This window comes from Camponotus floridanus, unplaced genomic scaffold, assembly GCF_003227725.1.
Source record: "Camponotus floridanus strain SB8 unplaced genomic scaffold, Cflo_v7.5 scaffold99, whole genome shotgun sequence".
NCBI classification, from domain to species: Eukaryota; Metazoa; Arthropoda; class Insecta; order Hymenoptera; family Formicidae; genus Camponotus; species Camponotus floridanus.
Window position 1 is genome coordinate 150,281 of NW_020229870.1, and position 19,905 is coordinate 170,185.

Genomic DNA, 19,905 nt, shown 5'->3' on the forward strand with positions numbered 1-19,905 from the left:
CCTTGACTTTGGACTTTGCGCCATGCACGATAAAACCTCCGTGTGCGTGCTTTATCCAAGTCCTATCGAAAAATTCGCTAGTAAAAAATTTTAATCGATGCATTTAATTATTTCCTTTCTCTCTACAAAGATAAATTATAAATACAAATTTAAATTCAAGGTTGTATTTAATTTGACAATATTTCATATTGATATATATATATTAATAAATGTTTTTATGATATAATTAATCTTTGGAGGAAATTAATTGGATCGAGGTCACGTGGAGATATTAAGTCGCGCTGTTGTAATACGAGAGTCATTTATCGCGAGTTTATGGAGTTATTAAAGCATCGCATCGTGGTGAACCGTAAAGTTTTCTCTATAGATAAATGAAAAGGCGTAGAGCGTAATTGAAAAATTATTAGCGACGTTTATGAAACGACTGCGATTATTTGACGTGAATGCGCAAGCTTTAATTATATAATAAGCGAGCAATAGACATATGGTATATATTTAATTATATATCAATATTATATTTTTTAAACATTTGAATTGGAATAATTCTGTTCTAATTATTTGCGAAGTTAATTGTGAAAAAACTAAATTTTGCAATGTATTATTTAGTGCGATAAATTAATCTCATAGCAAGATAAATTATTGTTTTATTGACAATTCTGTTGATTAAAAGCAGTAAAATTGAAAAAAAAGCATTGCAAAGAGATGTTGTTTCATCATTAATTTTTGCGTGAATATTTAAATACTTTTTTTTACTTTGAACCTTTCTCAATCAAAGTCTTTTTCTAATCAATCCTTATATTTATATCGCTAGTTTAATGTGGATAATATTTTGTCCTTTGTACCCTTTTACAATTCTTCTAAAGGACACATACATACATATGATAACTCGTAGTCTGAGGTTGGATAATTGACGTAATCGTTTCTTACAATAGGTCATTCTATAAATAAAAACTTTATTCATAGTCACGGATCGCGTTTTTTCATTGTAATAGGATTTACTTGTCGCCATATTAAACCTGAAATAGATCCAACAGAGAGCTCAGATTATATTAATACCTCGATTTATGTAAAATAATTAAATTATCCCTCTTGAGAACACGTTTGAATACGTTGCTCCAATTAATTTTGCGGTATACAAGCGACTTGATAGCTCAAAAATTCTCACGTGGGAATCGAAATATACCGGATGATGCGAATCATATACACGGCCGAGCATGTATAATTTTCCGCTCTCTCATGGAGTTGACATAACAGCCCGCGTACATGCCATCGTTGTGATGACTCGAAAAAGTAGGTTTCTGGAGCAGAGAGACGAGAGGAAGGTCCGGGCTTCTCTGACTACGCTCTCCGAAGGTCTGCAAAGAAACGCAATAGCGGAACAGAGCCGCGATAAGTGTTACACACACGCGATGAGTGTTGCTCGTCGATTCGTTTTTTCTGGGATTCGTTATTTTTCTCGAGTTTCTCGCGTTATCACCCCTCATTTCTTCCAATAATAGCACGATTGCCTCAGTAATAATTATACCTCTGACGATAACAACAATAATACCTACCGTATCGTCGCAAACGTTGACGACGAATTGAAGAACGATAATAATTTGCAACATTGCCAATTATAATTTCGAAAATAATCAGCCGCGAGCATATTTTAATTATGCAAAACGCTCGAGAAACGTTCGATCTAATCTCTTTGTGACAAACTTTTCTTTTTTACATATCTTGGCCTCAAAGGAACGAAAGATGAAAATAATCATTCTCGTACGCGAACATAATATTATATGTAAACGCGTAGGTGTCTTTATGCAGAGATTTTTCGTAAAGAGCGAAGGAGATATCTTTGCATCTCGTTAAAAAGGTTATTCGTTACTCGCCCTCTCATTTACCGAATGACACAATTTCTACTTTTAATTTTAACGAGGTTTCTCAGAAAATATATTTATCCTTATGATTTTAAATGAAGATGTTTATTTTATTCTCCAAAATTATTTTTTTATAGTACCAAAAAAATTTAATAACTACGTTCTTAAATTAAACAATTTTTTAATTAAATAGAGGGAAATTTTTTTTGAAACTAATATAAAAATCAAATCTCACATATTGATAAAATTAAAATTTAAAAAAACATAGCAGGAAAAGACTGAAAAAGAGTGTTTCTATTTTCGATATAAAATTATATTTAAAAATTTTACATTAAAATGATAAATAAATAACAAATTTTAAATAAATAAAATGTTAAATATAAAATATGTTTGCGAAATATTGTGAAAATTTTAATTTCACGAATCCTTGCAATATTTTCAATATAAAACATTAAAATTACATTTCGACATAAAAATATACATTATATTTTTTGCAGAAAATCTCAGAATTATTTTCAATAAAAAAGAAGAGTCTTTTTGCTTCACGCAAGCCTAAGATTAAGATCCACTCCATTTCGCGGCTACCGCGAAAATACAGATGTCACGCTTATAAAGAGCGAATTCAATTGCATCTCGCGCGAAAGACGCGTGGACGTCTTGAGACGCGATGGCTTTCTCGGAATAGAATATATCCAAGTATTTCTTATGTAAGAATCTCGTGTGCACCACGTGTACGGGGGGTCACGTTATAGCGGGCGGTGTTCGATAAAAGTCGTGCGTCAGGGCGCCGACGCGACATGTGAGCACGTGCAAATCTACGATACAGTCGCGATTCTGTACCGACATACTGGTGTCCACGGGACAGACGCGTGACTCAGTGTTACGGAACGATTTGTGAAAACGGACACAATGCGCACGTGTAATCGCGCGTTTTCAAGCGAACAATTCCTATCTTGGTACGTTGGAAAAAAATTTTGATGTAACCAATATTGGAATAATAAAATAAGTATTTTAAATATATACACTAGAGTTTTCTGTAATAAATGTGTAGATTACGAATTAAACTTTTGACTTTTTTCGTGAAAGAAATGCAAATTCTTTCTCTGTGTTTTTTTCTGGTTTACTTTTCGATTACGTTCGCGCGACAGATGCTCATCGCAGTTGCCTGCCATAAATAACGGGAGCGCAATGTGCTCTTAAAGCTTAAAAATAGCCCGCCTTATGAAGGAAGCGATGCGCCCTGCGCAAGAAGCGCATTTCGTGCGCTCTGACGGATGCATCTGACGCGTGTAAATCCGTATTTAAAACGTGCGGAATTTTATGAAATAATTTGAAAACAATCACAAGCGAAATTCTGGATTTTCTCACTGTGATTATATTTCATAATCGACACAATTAATATTGACACGAGGAATGATTTATAAAGATTTTTCAACTAATTTTTCATATTCTTTCTTAAGAGTTGATTGAGGAGATGAAGAGAGAAAGTAATATTATCTGATAATTTTATGAATTATTTGATAGAAGGATATGAATGTTCACGTATAATCGCGTTCTATTTATAAGATTTGTCAATATGTTTGTTGAAAATTTTAATTTCCCTCTCACGAATTCTTGCATCGCGATATGCATGAAGGAATTTTTAATTCATAACTTGAAATTATTGTCGAATCTATATTTTATATATATTTTTTAAATTTATATCTCTTTCTTGAAATTATCAAATTATGACTTTCATATTTGATACATATTTTAAAGTATCGCAAATAGTATATTTTGTTTAAATGATATATTTGAAAATTTATTTTCCGCAAAAATACGACAGATAGACACACATGGGAAATATTTATTGCAACAACTCTTAGACGTGTCGATTTTGATCTGAGCTCGGCGAGGAGGCCAAGGAACGACCACGATAACGTAACTCAGATACTAATTATATGCCATAAGCATTGCCATTATACGAGCATAAGTGCACCCACCTGGATTCCCGGACAATGTGACTGGACGTCGGAGAGAGACCTTTGTGGAGTTTGTCTTACTCAACCCGCGTAAGCAGCTAGCCTAAGCGAAATGTCGTAACGCACAGCCGCAAACGAGCTAAATTATCGTTAACGGTAAACCTAGCGATAGAAATATTCGCCGCGAATAGAAGCCTGCGATCTAAAATTAATTCTCATTATCCTACACGGCCGTTACCGTGTAATCATCGGGGAAATTCACCGCCCCATAAAACGCGAAACATTTATATATTCCCCGCAAAGTCTTCGAAGCGATGCTCTTGCGTCATCAAGGAGAAAAAGAAGACCGCAATGTTAATATAAACAGTTACTCTCCTCACGTCCTAGATTCGGCAAGTGCGAGCTTGATTCTCTAGCGATTCTTCGTATAATTCCACTTTACTTTACTTTCTCCCCTGGAATATTACACAAATTAACATAAACAGAATTTTATGAGTGACATCCAAGTAATTTAGTTTATTAAATTGAATTTTTCTAAAGTAATTTAATTTATTAGATTATTTTTTTCAAAATTTAGCCGGAGAAAGGCAGATATTAATCTGAAGAAAAAAAATTTAATTGAAGTAAAAAAAAATGCGTAATTAAAAAAAATTACACAATTTCCAGAATTAATAAACATTTAAATAGCTTTATTAGATATCCATTAGATCTCCAAATTTCTCTTCCAGTATTTTTCACACATATTTACATATGTGTAATATCTTGTTCATAGAGTGTACATATTTTTATTTTCTCTCCTCTCTTCTTTTCACGTGTAATATTTTTACATATTTGTAATATAATATTTATATGCGCTTTCGGGACTTGCAGTTAGCGCAAACGCAGTGTAGGTGATTGGCGAGAGTCTATTATGTCACAACTTCTAGTTGCAGTGGCAAGGTAGAGCCGGGCCATGAACCCAATAACAACACGTTGCACAAACGCACAGACGCACGTGACCGATTCTCTTCGCAGAGATTTTTCCCGCGCATTATTCTTCTCTTTCCTCCAACTTTTTAGTGCCGTAATCGGAATATAATAATGCTCTCGTGATAATTCTCGAAAGAAATCTGCCTTTCGACGTTTTTAGACATTCTCGCTTCTATTTAACTCCACTCGACGTTTCTGCCAACAATTGTCGAATCTTTCCGTTTACCTTTTGATCTGAAATAATCAAGTTTTTCTCAACAATAAAAAGAAGTATTGCTTTTATAATGTTTCAATGATTGATATTTAATTATTATATAATATAATTATTATATAGGGAAAGAAGCAAACATCGATAAACTTTTTTTACTGTTTTTCTCCTCATTAGTAATTTTAAATGATTTTTTTGCAGTAATAAAATATTATTTCCGTGCTGAAATAGATCAACAAGATTGTATCGCTCATATCTTATTATTCGCACGATAATAGCATTTCTATCTATACACACATATAACATGTAGAACGCTCGTGTGCGAACCGTTACGTGCGACGTAGACAATCTTATCTGAATATATGTATATTTACATATCATTGCGCGAGATTTCAGTCCTGTTTTCCTCTCCCAGTCAGAGGTGTGAAGTAATCTGTTATTTTGATTTTATCTGCGTTACGTAATCACATTCCAGTTGCGCATCGTTTCAATTGAAATGCGTATAAGCCCTTTGCAAGTATTGGCAAGGAGCAAAATATAATTTTATTTCTCCCAATAATTTCATCGCGATAAATTCCGATTTAACAATTTTCATCTTATATTTGAAGCTATCGCACAACATTTATTCCATGAAAATGGCATTTTCTCGAGCAGAAAAAAAATTACATTTTATTTTGTCGTTAAATTATTATTGAGTTTGTATTCAAATATAAGGATGTTTCTATATTTCTGAGATAATATAGGGTTCTTTATTAATCACACATTTTTACAATTTACATTCTTCTGGGAAAGATTAATTAATACAATATAAAATGAGAAATGTCACTATAAAATTTTATCGCAATGCTTTTAAGCGTAATAAAAATTAATTAATATTAATAACTAATAACATAATAACTAATATTACAATAAATAATTTTTTATCAATTTTTCCTATGCATACAATAAATATTTGTTAACGTACGATACAATAAATAATTATACATGTTGAATTATACATTTGAATAATAGTATTTTTTTATCGATTAATTTCCGTAGTTAATATTTTATTTTACGACGCGATTCACGAATATTTCCGCAACAATGATCACGGGAATCTTCATCACTGCTGAAAAATTCATATTCAGTATCCTCGCTTGAGAATGACGACGAATGTCCTTAAAACATAAAATAAGAATTTATGCAAAGAATCAATATAAAATTAGTAAAGTAATCAAATTAGACTTGTAATAATTAAAATTTGTCAAGTCTAATCTTAAAGAGTGAAACAAAATAATATTCTACAATTTTACGTAAAAGTAGGATAATGATATAAAAAGTGTGAAATAGTATAGTAAGTAAACATTAAGTAAAAAATTATGCAACATAAAAATAAAAAAGTTCAAACACTTTATATACATTCTCGATTGAGATAGTTAGACGTACATAAATTTTCAACGTACTTTCAAAAGATTCTGTCTTCCTTGAAACTTTCTTACTATTGAGTGATTTCGCATTTCTCACAGACTTTTTCCAATCTCTCAAACTTCTCGAGGATCCTTTTGCACATTTCGTATTACGTGAATTACAGTTACAACCATAGGAATCGAATAAGCTAGTCTTCTTTTCTGTAAAAACAGATTTGTATAAAAGAAATGCATATATAAAATATAAAATACACATATTAATTAATACAGAAATAAAATGATAATGCGTAAATTAATTAGATGCACATGAATTAGTACATACTTTCAGAAGATTTTATTGCGTCTTTCTTCGAAATTTTTCTATTTTTAAGTGATTCAGAAGTTGTCGCAACTTTCGTAAATTGTCCTCTACTTTTCGAGGACATTATCTTTTTACGTTTATTTTTATTTTTTAAATTTTCCTGTTTGTTTTTACCATTGTAATGTTTGCAGTCACAGTGCGTGTAACAAGAATTGCAATCGCAATTATTGGAAGAATCAGATAAGCAAGAATTTTCTAAAATTTTTTTGTTTTCTATTGAAAGAAATGTATGTTTAATAAATAGACGAATTAATCATGAACAAGTCGGAATAAGTAATTTAACGGCTACTAGTACAGTTACAATTTAGATTATGTTATATTTAGAGATTATGTTATATTTAAAGATTGTTATATTTAGATTTATAATACGACTATTATAATTAAAATTTGAATTACGATATATTTAGATTTATAATGCGAATTTTCTAACATACTTTTTGGTACTTCATGTGTTTTCTCCTTTGAATTTTTCTTGCTTCCAAGCTTTTTCAAAGTTGTTGTAGACATTTTGGACGGATTTCTTCTTTTCGATAATTTTTTTTTATTCTCATTTGTGAGATTTCTGCCATTTTTTTGTTCTTTCTTGTTTATATACACTAAGTAATCGCATTCATCTGTACTGCTAGTTAAGCAACTGCAAGAGGTAATAGATGTAAATGAACTTAATTCTGACGAGGAGGATGTAAAAGATTCAGTTGAGCTCAATTCCGATGAGGAAGAATCCCTTCTAGTATTTTTTAAAGGAACAAAAAGCTTGGATGCTTTAACTTGGATGCGCTGAATTTCTTTTACCATCTTTGACAATTCCCTGAAAAAAAAATGTATTTACGACGTACTGCATTTAAATGCCGGCTAAATTTGAAATTTCAATTAATTTTTTATGCTACGCATAAAATATCTTGAATGATTCCAATTTCTTTATATTACTTATTACGTGTTCATTAAGAGATATATATATATATATATATATATAATATATATATATATAATCATTTTGAAAAGCAGTTATTAACGAGTTCGAATTGCATATGATAAAATACAAAGTTAATTACTAGCATTTACATATCGATTGAATGATACGTTTGGTTATTTGTTATTTTTTATAAATGATTACACAACAACATTTTGAATTTTTTAAATAATCGAAATAACAATAAAAATATTACAAGTAAGAAAAATAGAAATAAGGATCGTATATATATGATATAAATTTAAATCTCACGAGAAAAAATAAATTTATCAATATAACACATTTTTATAGTTTATTTGTAATTTATCAGACACTTTGCATTTATTCCACAAATAATAAAGAGCTATATATATATATACGTACAAACAATCTTTGTTACACTTGAACAGGAAACAGCAGAAAATCAAACGTTCCAGAAAGACACAAGGATGACAACTGACGACGCGATAATTTTCGACCACACAATAGTTTGAATTTGTTACTTCTTACAGTGTAACCTTTCGTGTTATAAATATTTTTACGTGAGATAAATATACATACACACATATACACGCTATATATTTATCTCCAATACATATCTTGTATACAATATATGACAAGTTTTCCTCGATAAATCAACGAGTGTCGGCAAAAAGGGCTATAAAAAGCATAATAATGCACAATAAATCGATAATATCGCGATATATCGGTTTCCGCGTAAAATAGAAATATCGTTTGCGAGATTGCGAATGCAACGTGCGGGCGTGTTGCGCCGAGTTATGCCATATTACACAGATCATTATGCAACGCGCGCATTGACGCAATTCAAATCTGATCGCAGGCACGAGAATCGATCCATGGGAAATCTTGAATTACACGTTTTATATATCTCGTTTGCCGCCGCCGCCGCCGCCACTATTGAGTAGTTGAATTGAAAGGGCCGTCGTGACTGCGATTACGTTAATTTCTTCGCTTATGATAATGGCACAGGGCGGCCTTGTGCTCGTAAATTTTCGTTTCATAACCGGAGGAATTACATATTGACACGCTTGGCGAGCCCGGTCGTGCCGCTCGCCAAACTAGCTAGATCTACATCTTGTTGTGTGGCGCCGTGTTTAAATCATGCTCGAGGTATTCGATAATTCGAGATATGACGTGGGAAAGGTCTAAATTGACAGTCTTTTACACAAGAATAAAATTAAAAAGAAAAGACAAAGTTTACTTCTATTTTTAAAAATCAAAATTGTTTAATTCGAATTCTGAAAAAATTCTTAGAAATTTCACAATTTTGAAAAATTATTTTCTTTCGATTAATTTTCATTCCTTGAATTAAATTCCTTGAATTAAATTCCTTTCGATTAATTTTAATTCCTCGAGTATAATTTTAATATATCTCACATTTATTTTACATCAATTATATTTTTATTATTTTTTATATCATTTAAAAGATTGTGCTACGATTGTGCTTTTTCACGATATTTCGTATACATTGACGTTTCAAAGGCTATTCGGAAAATACAATTTTATTCGATAGCTGCAAACGGGGGTGATGAATGTTTACGATGCTCCATGGGGTGTGACAGAATGGCGTGACTCAGCGATTACGGGGGTGACGTAAGAAAATGGGGATTTTTCATGATCTCCTAGAAAGGGAAGTGAGAAGAGAAAAGCATAAGCGTGATATCTTTAATCCTTCTATTTCTAGGTTTCTATTTATATGTAAGCATTAGGGGCCGGAAACACGCCCTCGAAATTAAGCGACGCAAGTCGCGATGTCTAAACGAAATGGCATATAATTATTCTTAATTCGAAACAGATGCGTTGTTTACGAAATTAATTATTTTATAAACGTAGAAACTTGTCCATTTTTATAAGAAAAAATTATGTCCATTTAAAATGTGATTCGATTGAATTAATAAACTTGGCATTTGCTCATAAATCTCAATGAAATGCGTCAGGAAAGTTAGTTGAAAAGATATTTGAATATAGAAATTTTTTACAGAGAGAAAAATAAATCGAATAAGGGAAATTCTATTGGCGATGCTAATCATGCGTTGAATCGGAGATATAAATTGGAAGCAAATTACGCGCGAGGGATGCGCAGCAGCCACGAGTTCGCTCTCGCAACTCTCGACGCAAAATCACGAAGACGACATGATTGTGCAGCGTTTTTCCACCTACGAGCGGTAAAAGTACGGCCCGTTATAGATCGTGACGGGACGTCTGTCGTGACTGTCGTGCTTATGCAACTCTCGGATTTGCAGATTCTGATTTAAGCCATCGCGTGTACCGGAATGTCCATTATAATACTCTACACGTCAGCTTCCATTCATGTGTCTCTCCCTTCTCCCACATCTATCTGTCCCATCATCCACATGGTGGACCGCCATCCCGCTTTGTTCAGCGTTTGTTCGCGTCGATGGTCCCTGTCAGAATCGACGAGAGCGGCGAGACGCATTTTTGTCAAAGACCTCCATCGTAATAACCCATCCTCTCTCATCGTTTTTATCCTAATGACAGAATTTAATAATTTAATATATTGGAAAAAAGAGGAAATTTCTTATATAAAATATAATAGATTTTCAACTTTCTCTCTATTAATTTTTTATAAAGTTATTATGTAAATTATTATGACAAAAATAACAATGGTAGACAGGTGATAATAATACATAGATTGCAATTGACAAAAATCAATTGATTAAAAAAAGTTATCAAGTTATCACAAAAAAAAATAGAATTTTTTTTATAAACTAATTTTTATAAATCTGTTGATTGATTGTCTTATGTGATCCGTTGGTAAAGTTGTATAGTGTATCACAATATATATACTTCAGACTCCATCTGTTGATTAAAAGAGGAAATATAAATATCTTATGTATGATAATAAACTATATGCATATAAATAGAAACAATGACAATAATAAAATAATAAATTAATATCGTCAACTTAATTATCACGATTATTAATATTAATTGAATAATATCGGCAATGAAAAAGAGACTACAATCGATACTTAAAGCATATAATAAATGAAAAGAGTTTAATTATAATTTTTATTCGTCTACTTTTAATTAACTTTTTTATTTGTTACGATTATAAGAAATTGGAATCGACCTAAAATTTTCATCTAAAAATATTCGGCAATATTTCTTTGCGTGGAAGATTTCCAAGCAGAAAATTTGACTCCAATGTTTTTCTCAAATAATCTTTTCTTCGATATTCTAATTAGCTGCATATGTATCGTATTACTACTTAATGAGATTACTTTCTTCCGTATCGGAATTACATCGCTCGTACAAGCCATTCACTTTCGTTTCGGGGTGGTTGTACCCTGCCGAGAAATGACGAGAGACCGCAAGGGGTTGAAACCCTCGAGTGCGCAGCCGCGTTGACCGCTGTCCACTTCTCTTAGGATGCCTCGGATTATTCTTCAACCGCTTATAGCGCTCAAGTATAGCGTCTGAGTACTACGAATACTACTTTACTCTCGTAAAGTGTGAGGCGACGCGTGTGCCACAATCGGGAAATAGGGCTCGCTTCCAGTATTTCGCGAACAACCGGCAAAATAAGGGGCTCCAGGGTGGCGAACGGCGATCCGAGTGAGTATCATTTCTGGAAAACGAGTCGCGAATCCTGCTTTCTCGATCTCGAGGAATCTTTTTAGAAGAATTGTTGATTTTTTTAACCCCCTAAAATTTGTCAGTCATTTATCTTAATAAATTGCTACGGGAAAAACAGGGAAAAGGGAGGAAGATAAATGTGATCGCCTCGAACGCTCGTAATGTTTTTCTGTCGTAATGCAACGACTGTGATTAAGAACGTGGCGAGGAATAGAATTGCGGAAATAATTAATGATGTGAAGAGGGTAATTCGATCGGCCGAGCTCCACTTTGTGCCTTTGTTGGACACATAGTGGTGCGTCGTATAATGGAGGCATGTATTATTAATTGGACGCAAGTTACGAGCAAGTTTGCGTTGGAGCGCGATAGGAAGAAAGAGCAAGTATGATCGGACTCGGTAAACTCGAAACTTTTTGCGAGTCGATAATCACGTCGTAAAGCGTGAACCGTTCATGGGGGTAGATACGGATCTGCGAAAAGTAGGACGAAGCTTATGTCGCGCCATTTTTTCAATCCCAAACCTCCCCGCTTCTAATGTAGTTTTTTAAAGAAAGAAATTTCACGTATATATTTGTCTTCGTAACATGTATTTTTTTTTTAAGATATGCAGAAGAAGTTTAAAAAAAAATTGTTAAATAATAAATCGTTTTCCTCTTTTCCCCCTTTAATAGTCTTTTACTTTCTAAAGAATTAAATATATGCTTGACGATATTTTTAATTCGTCTAATTTCCCAGTGCGTCATCCTCGGCAGCGGTTTATAGAAAGAAAATCCGTGACCTCGCGACATAATTTCGCTATAGAATCCGACCGGGTGCAACAGTTTGAAGTCAAGGCGAGAAGTTAAGGGTAGCGTCTGGCGTCTCGAATCGATATATCACGCGATTACGAAAGGGATATTGTACGGAAATATCTCCCCCTCGAGTTCTGCATGGCATTTGATCGCGGTCGACGCGTGTCGCGCATCCTTGATCGCCCGCTCTCCTCCACCACCTCTTCCTTTTTTCTCGACGAGGGCCGTGCCGCAGCCAGTCGTGGTAACGCGCGATTTATTATTTAACGGGAATAATCGATGGCTTATGGATACGTATACCGGTCGCGATAGTACATCCTCCGCGACAGCCGTCATTTTCGCGATGGTGCCGCGCCAGGAGGCAGGAAAAACCGCGCGTCGCGGCACGTGAAGTCGTTTCTCTTTCGTGCGAGTGAAAAGAGGAGCAGACTGTACGTAGAGTTCTCGGGAACTATGCTGGCGAGATTCAGGAACAGCTTCTGCTGTGTCATGCCCAAATGTCCGGCTATCCATATTCCAGGGATGGAGAAGCCGGAGTCCTCCGCGGGAGGCGAGAGCGCCGTCGAGCTCGAGGATCGGGACCCCAACAGCCTGAACCAGCATCTTCAGGTAAAGGAGTCTCTGTCTGCGAAAGGATGTTTATTCGCGATGATTAAATCATATATTAATTGTAGCGGTATAATTTATCTTTTCAATTAACGAAAGTGAATGGCTTTTAAATTAATTAATTAATTTTTAAAATTCTTCTTCAAATTTATTCTTATATTTTATTATGTCTTATTAAAATTATTTTTACAATTTTAGATGCTTTTCTAAAAGCATGATATATAGTTCTTGTTTTTCTATAAAGCATGAGTGAAATCTATGCATCGTGAATTCAAAATGTACCGCAATTTAATGATACAATTATAAATGAACTATCATTTCAATTTTAATCCATAAGCTTGTGCTTATTGATGCGATTATCACAAATGGATTTATTATTTTCATTGAAGAAAATAAATGAAGCATTGAATTTTTAAATTATCTAGTACATTGATAAGAAAGCCGTAACCTACATTTCCTCGAAAATTAGTAATTGAAGATCGATAGTCGCCAACGTAGATTAATGGAACTTTAGATTGAGTCATGATTTTAGTCGTAGCTTTTACCTGCGACAAAGTAATGACGTTTATTCTCTCGGCTCGTATGATTGTCCGTCCCACAAAATTCGCGCGCATATTTATCAATTTAACGGCGTGATTAATCGATTTACACAAGCGTGACTTATCACATACTCAGGTGATGTGGGACGATGTGATCGGAGAACCGGAAGGAATCCGTAGTCCCGAGTGCGCCTGGCGTCTGAGTGGACACTGTTTCCGACTCTCCAGAGGATGTTGTTACGTGCTTCTCTCCGTTCTCGTGGCGCCTATACTAGCTCTCTGTTTGGGTTTCACATTCGCCTGCCTCGCTTTTCAGGTGAGAGTCGATAACCTCCTCCGAGTCGCGTGCGTTCTTCCTCTTTGAGTCGATCGATTTTAGATATCCTACACGTGTATCACGATATAGTTGCTCTTTAATTATTGTGGGTAGAACATGTTACGGGCTTTGCTGAGGCAAGATTGGATCAAGTTTGCAAAATTAATGACTATAACACATACACATTTAATATAGATTAAAATTTAATATCTACTTAGTAACTTTAAATAAAACAAGTAATTGTTGACTTTTTAAAGATGTTTAATAATATAACAATAAGAGAGAAAGAATATATGTATTAAATAAAAATATTTAAATCTCTTTTTAGATATTCAAAAGACATCAAGCTAGTGTCTTTTGCATTTTAAAATTTTGATATTCATTATTTGATACACAAAAGTCTAAAATAAATGACATTAAATATTTGTATTTCACATCTTTTTTAATGACTTAAAAAATGAAATATTTTTCATTTAAACAACTTTTCATTTTTCCATTATTGTAATATTAGTATTACTGATTTATTCTATGATAATAATAATTATCCATTTATAATAATTTCTATAATAATGTCATTAAATACTTTTTCTCTCTTGTTTACATTACTGCATATTTATTATCTTAAAACAGAATTCTCTAATTTATAATTATTATAAATAATTGCAATATAATTTAGATTCTTATTTAGCGCTTGTTCCTTTATTATTACCGGATAATTTTTCTTCCGCACTCTTTTACCTTGATTGTTCCTTGCAGCATATATGGTGCGTCGCGCCATGTCTGCGCGTGTGGAAAATCACGTGCGCGGCGACGCGAAATTTCTTTGCGGCGGTGACACATGCGATTGTCCGGCCGATCATGGAGGCGATGGGTTACCTCTGCCACAATATTCGCATATTCAATCAGAAACTGCCGGATGGTCCTTATCAAAAGGAGGACCTGTTGGTCGTATAATCAACGATCCTGCAACGGCGAATCAAATTCGTATATCGTTATCAGAGTTTCGTATCTTTTTCAACACATGACACGAGCAAATGCGCTTCGAAATGCATTAATAGTATTATTACTATCTAAATAGAGAGTTACATATACTCTCTCGAGGAGATGTCTAATTCTAGATAAAGATTCTTGTGGCATGATATGTCCGAATGCAAAGTTGTTACGCGAGATAAAAAAGAATAATTTATATATTAGATTTTAATATGAATATATCAGAATATTAATGATAGCATTGAATCTATATCGCATATGATTAGGAAGATTTATTTTTGTAGTCTGAGTTTTACTCGTGCAATAGTAATGCCAAGGAATTTCGTTAAATTATCTGCAATACTGTTATATGCGACAAGAGTTAAGTACAGTAAGTGTAAAGGTCTCCCTTGTGTGCGTTTTGGCCTTGTAAGAATATAATAATTTTAACCTGACGCATGTCTCTCTCGGGGTAGTTGCAGATCGCGAGTTGAAAAGTTTATAGGGCAAACTAAGCAATGTGTTATACGCGCCAATTTTTTTCTTGTTTATTTCTTTGTTGAGATTTCTCGAATTTAATATGCCTCGTTATATATTTTCGGATAAGAATAATTATTCGAAGTAGAACAATCTAAAAACGAGAGAATCTGTTCAGGAAAATTAATCGAAAATTCTAATTAAATCTTAGTGATATAAAATTATCATTGAAAAGCTACATACATACGAAAAGCTAAAATTCTTTAAAGTTATATCAAAAGAGTATATACATTATTATATTAAAAACAGGAAAAAGTTAGACTGAAACAAAAATCCGTCCGCTAAAATATGCGTAATTAATATTAGTGCGTAGATTTTTAATTGAAGCTAATGAAATATAGATTTATTGTATTTTCACTATTATATTTTTACGATAAATTTGAATCATTATATTACATTATTTTAATGACTATCCTTTCGTTTATTATAGATACAAAAATAGAAAGTTTTCGCAACATCGAATTGTATATAAATTTTCTGCAAAAGAATTTTTGGAAATAAAATGTAGAACCTACGCAAAAACATCTTGCAATTTTTACTGATTTTTACAAAAATCTGAATTTAATTTAAAAATCATTAAAATTTAAATCTGCTAAGAAAAACTTTTGGATAAAAATCATATGCAATAAAAAGTAGTGCTTTAAAGAATTAACAGTCATTCAAATTTACCTCCAAGTTTCTAGTGAGCCAATTAGAAACTCAGTCAATTATAACGTAAAATGTTACGAACACTAAACTCTATGTATATAGAATTTAATGGTCACAACGCTTTCGACAACAGCTGACAAGTCATCGACTGCTGAGTAGTTGTATTCATCTAATATATTCAATAAATATTTAAAGTAATATTGAAATATTTAAAGTAATATTGAAATATTTATAAAATACAGTCTTTTCAATCACTCGTTACGTTTCTAGACGTATCTGATAAGGTGATTTCTTAAGAACAAGTCAGTGTCAACAAGTCAGTGTTTTATCAACCGTTGCTCAACATGGCGAATAATATGCGGAGATTATTATTGAGAATCGGTCGTGTGTGTCACGTTAATCCCTCAAGGCGTATCCTTTAGAAATTTATTCAAGACTAGCTAATTAAATTGGTTTGCTAATTAAATCACATAAATCAAGTATTCACTCATTACATTGTCCTTAAATCCTGATCAGAGATCTCTGTCTCCGCATCACTTCAATCAAAACGTAAGTTGTATAATTTATTTCAAAGTACAAAGCGAATATAAGAGGAAACAAGAGCCAGGTAATAAAAGTGCTCCAATTATTACATTAATTATTGCATATTATGATTGCGAACGTTTTGGTCTCTTCTTTTTGGGTTCTCAGCACAAGATATATTTAACGTTAACTAAAAACTTATTGACGATATTTTAAAAATAATTAAATAAAAATGCATATAAAATATCATCAAGTTTTAAAACAAAATATGAATCGAAATTCGATTTACATCGATTTACATTTGTCATCCATCGAACATGTCACCTTTAAGATTGATCGACTGTTGATTCTTACTGCCTCTTATTCGCTTTGTAATTAGCCTGTCAGAGCTTTTTTGTTTGGATTAATTTTCTTTTAAATTAATTTATCTATTTTTAAGAATAGAGCTAGATAAAAGTAGACAAACAACTTAATGCTGATGATTTATACTGATAATTTCTACTGAAGACGTACGCAATGAACCTAGATAGCAGCACAAATAAAGGCTTTCCTCGGCCGGTAGTTTATTTGATTCGGTCGATTTTACTATATTTATTGATAACTGACTTTACTGATAAAATATATTCTAACATTTTATTACGCTCTATTATTACATTATTATGATTTTACATAACATATGTTTTTATTAAAATTTTTGTGAATTGTGGAAAATATTATGTTAATAATAAATAAATGTGGAAAATATTTGTTACATAAATTATTTTTCAATTAACTTGTAATATTAATGAACTTTTTAATTTATTTTTATTGAAACAAATTGCATTTTGCAGCCATTTTTAATTGGGAGGATCCGTTTGATCTGGAATCCCAGCTGACACAGGATGAGATTCTGATGAGAGATCAGTTTCGTTCTTATTGTCAGGAGAAACTGTTGCCGCGCGTAATCGAGGCGAATCGCAAGGAGCATTTTGACCGGGAGATTATAAGGGAGATGGGCCAGATAGGGGTATTGGGATGCACTCTGAAGGGTTACGGTGCTGCCGGGGTATCCTCGATAGCGTACGGGCTTCTTGCCAAGGAGATCGAGAGCATTGATAGCGGGTATCGATCCGCGTTATCGGTACAGTCTTCTCTCTCGTGTGGTGCGATTTATATGCACGGTACCGATTCTCAAAAGGAGCGATTTTTGCCTAAACTGGGTATGTGCAAATATTCGGTTCTTAAAATAAAATTATAATTACAGAATTTTAATTTCTAAAACGTGTAAGATAAGGAAAGGGAGGATTTAAGACTTTCGAACAATAGTATAATTTCCAAAATATGAAAAACAATTCAGAAATAAAAAAAATTATAATTTACTGAATTAAATGAACTGATCAAAATAATTAAATTTAATATTTATAAAGACTAGGTTAAAACTAAGTAATTTTTCTAAAAAATTAATTAAATATATAATAATTTTTGTCGGAGATATGGGTCATAATTTTTAAGGCGCATTTCAGTTTCCGGCGAAATAATCGGCTGTTTCGGCTTGACGGAACCTAATCATGGTAGTGACGTAGAGTCCATGGAAACTAGAGCGACTTACGATTCTGATAAAAAGACTTACAAACTTAATGGCAGCAAAACATGGTTAGTTTTAACAAATACTTTCTATTTACATGCTCGCTTGAAAACTACTCTCTAGCGATCGGAAGAATCTCACAATATCACATTTAGGATTACGAACGCGCCCATCGCCGATATATTAATAGTATGGGCGAAATGCGATGACAATCAGTTTCGCGGATTTATCGTTGATAGAAAGGCTGCAGGAGATCGATTATCTACTCCAAAAATTGAAGGGAAACTTTCTCTAAGAACGTCCATCACTGGAATGATTCTGATGGACAACGTAATTGTGCCCGAGGAAAATGTGCTGAATGTTCAAGGACTTAAAGTATGTCAAACTTTTTAGCAAACTAGGGATTTATGTACATATTATTTTTTTGTTATTTATTTCGATAAATTATTTATTGTATAATTCATTAATTTTGTCATCATTAGAATATTTAAATAACGATAAAAAAGATATATAGCTGAATTGTAGACAAATTAGAATAATTAGTAAATATATATTTGAGTATTGTCAAACCCAAAAAATTTCTGGTTAATATATGTGGACAGAATTAAATATTTTAAATTTTATTTGGCACTGTAAAATCCCGATAATAGAAAATAAATCTTCAGAAGTGAATTTTGCATGGATAATTACAAAAATCCATGGAATCGTAAAATTATTTTCATGTTTTTATTTATTAAAAATGATTGAAGAACAAAACTCTTATTTATTATTTATTAATAATTCGTTAAAACAAACAATGAGCAGCGATTAAAATCTTTAAAAAATTCATTGTCATAACGTTGACCATATATATCAGTCGGAAATCTTTTGAGTTTGACTCTTTAAATATTTATACAACATAATAATGACTCGACAAAAGGGGCCTTTCAGTTGTTTAAACAATGCTAAATATGGCATCGCTTGGGGTTCGTTGGGTGCGGCGGAGACTTGCTTAAAGATTGCTCGATCTTATACTCTGGAGAGACGACAATTCAACAAGCCACTGGCAGCCAATCAACTTATTCAAAAGAAATTGGCTGACATGATATCCGACATTGCGATTGGTCTTCAAGCTTGCTTGCGAATTGGTAGATTGATAGATGAAAATAGGTAAAAATTGCTTGGAATCGGATAGACAAGTTTAAAGCAAAATTAATATACACATTTTTTAGAATAATAATATTCTACGTAATAAGAGGATTTTCAATTATTCGGTATACAATGGAAATGAAAATATTATGTTTATAATGTAATTATATATAATATGTAGATTGATGCAAAATTATTATTTTATAATGACATTGAGGGAAGGATGTATAAATATGTAAAATTTTTGTACAGAAAATTTTTGTCCGCGAATATGCGAAAAATGATTCTGTGTTCTGTAGAGCCGTTCCGGAAATGATTTCTGTCATAAAGAGAAACTCAAGCGGCAAAGCGTTGGAGATTGCGCGAGCCGCGAGAGATATGCTGGGCGGAAATGGGATTTCGGACGAGTATCATGTCATCAGACATATGGTGAATCTGGAAACCGTAAATACCTACGAAGGTACGCGAAGATTATGTCGAAATGACGGATATTTAACGCAATCAATAATGATGATGACGCGTCATTCGAATGTATTCTTTTTTCCTTTCACAGGCACAAGCGACATTCACGCGTTAATCCTCGGGAGAGCAATTACCGGTATTGCTGCATTTAAATAAACTTTTTTAACAAATCTTAAGACTGTCTTTATATATATGACTGTCTTATATATATATAAAATTACTTTTATAATATTTTTTACAATTTATATCTGTCCCACTAATGTGTAGTACTTTAAATAATATTCCTAAAACAAAAAATGATATTTGATATAATCAGTTCAAGTTTAAAAATTTCAAATATTATTAATTAATTGTTTTAAATTAATAATTTCAATTATAAATAAATATTTTCTACTGTATACAGATATTGTATAGATATTATTCTCATGGAAAATGTAATTTTGAAAAAATATTTCATTTTAATGAAAATAGATGATTATTATCAATATT

At 32.6% G+C, this 19,905-nt stretch overlaps 3 protein-coding genes across 5 annotated transcripts; 2 read left to right on the top strand and 1 right to left on the bottom strand.

Moving 5' to 3' along the window:
- Nucleotides 1-5,985: 5,985 nt before the first annotated feature.
- Nucleotides 5,986-8,207, bottom strand: LOC105252498 (male determiner protein Mdmd(V)-like). Its single transcript, XM_011259884.3, has 5 exons — nucleotides 8,098-8,207; nucleotides 7,199-7,572; nucleotides 6,726-6,977; nucleotides 6,440-6,604; nucleotides 5,986-6,154 (listed from the first exon to the last, which is right to left on the bottom strand). The coding sequence occupies exons 2-5, from the start codon at nucleotides 7,557-7,559 to the stop codon at nucleotides 6,036-6,038; spliced, it is 897 nt and encodes a 298-aa protein (XP_011258186.1). The 5' UTR covers nucleotides 7,560-7,572; nucleotides 8,098-8,207; the 3' UTR covers nucleotides 5,986-6,035.
- A 2,937-nt stretch (nucleotides 8,208-11,144) lies between these two features.
- Nucleotides 11,145-15,313, top strand: LOC105252499 (caveolin-3). Of its 2 annotated transcripts, XM_011259886.3 has the most exons (4): nucleotides 11,145-11,313; nucleotides 12,646-12,734; nucleotides 13,407-13,586; nucleotides 14,343-15,313. In XM_011259886.3, exons 2-4 carry the CDS (start codon nucleotides 12,648-12,650, stop codon nucleotides 14,538-14,540), a joined length of 465 nt encoding a protein of 154 aa, XP_011258188.1. In that variant the 5' UTR covers nucleotides 11,145-11,313; nucleotides 12,646-12,647; the 3' UTR covers nucleotides 14,541-15,313. The 2 variants fall into 2 exon arrangements, with proteins under 2 accessions (XP_011258188.1, XP_011258187.1); XM_011259885.3 differs by lacking the exon at nucleotides 11,145-11,313 and having other exon boundaries at nucleotides 11,963-12,734.
- Nucleotides 15,314-15,704: 391 nt separating this feature from the next.
- LOC105252500 (glutaryl-CoA dehydrogenase, mitochondrial) lies at nucleotides 15,705-19,684 on the top strand. 2 transcript variants are annotated; one of them, XM_011259887.3, is made up of 9 exons: nucleotides 15,705-15,934; nucleotides 16,011-16,151; nucleotides 16,257-16,289; nucleotides 17,093-17,461; nucleotides 17,765-17,894; nucleotides 17,982-18,201; nucleotides 18,746-18,975; nucleotides 19,254-19,414; nucleotides 19,508-19,684. In XM_011259887.3, exons 2-9 carry the CDS (start codon nucleotides 16,085-16,087, stop codon nucleotides 19,570-19,572), a joined length of 1,275 nt encoding a protein of 424 aa, XP_011258189.1. In that variant the 5' UTR covers nucleotides 15,705-15,934; nucleotides 16,011-16,084; the 3' UTR covers nucleotides 19,573-19,684. The 2 variants fall into 2 exon arrangements, with proteins under 2 accessions (XP_011258189.1, XP_025270951.1); XM_025415166.1 differs by lacking the exon at nucleotides 15,705-15,934 and having other exon boundaries at nucleotides 15,953-16,151.
- Nucleotides 19,685-19,905: the final 221 nt, after the last annotated feature.

Bases quoted from the DNA above. Each gene is read 5' to 3' on its own strand.
- LOC105252498 (XM_011259884.3), bottom strand. From the start codon at position 7,559: ATGGTAAAAGAAATTCAGCGCATCCAAGTTAAAGCATCCAAGCTTTTT. The intron at 6,978-7,198 runs GTATGTTAGAAA...TTCTTTCAATAG, and splicing joins AACACATGAAGTACCAAAAA to AAAACAAAAAAATTTTAGAA. The intron at 6,605-6,725 runs GTATGTACTAAT...CTGTTTTTACAG, and splicing joins CGCAATAAAATCTTCTGAAA to AAAAGAAGACTAGCTTATTC.
- LOC105252499 (XM_011259885.3), top strand. From the start codon at position 12,579: ATGCTGGCGAGATTCAGGAACAGCTTCTGCTGTGTCATGCCCAAATGT. The intron at 12,735-13,406 runs GTAAAGGAGTCT...TCACATACTCAG, and splicing joins GCCTGAACCAGCATCTTCAG to GTGATGTGGGACGATGTGAT. The intron at 13,587-14,342 runs GTGAGAGTCGAT...TGTTCCTTGCAG, and splicing joins TCGCCTGCCTCGCTTTTCAG to CATATATGGTGCGTCGCGCC.
- LOC105252500 (XM_011259887.3), top strand. From the start codon at position 16,085: ATGGCGAATAATATGCGGAGATTATTATTGAGAATCGGTCGTGTGTGT. The intron at 16,152-16,256 runs GTATCCTTTAGA...AATCCTGATCAG, and splicing joins TCACGTTAATCCCTCAAGGC to AGATCTCTGTCTCCGCATCA. The intron at 16,290-17,092 runs GTAAGTTGTATA...TGCATTTTGCAG, and splicing joins CGCATCACTTCAATCAAAAC to CCATTTTTAATTGGGAGGAT.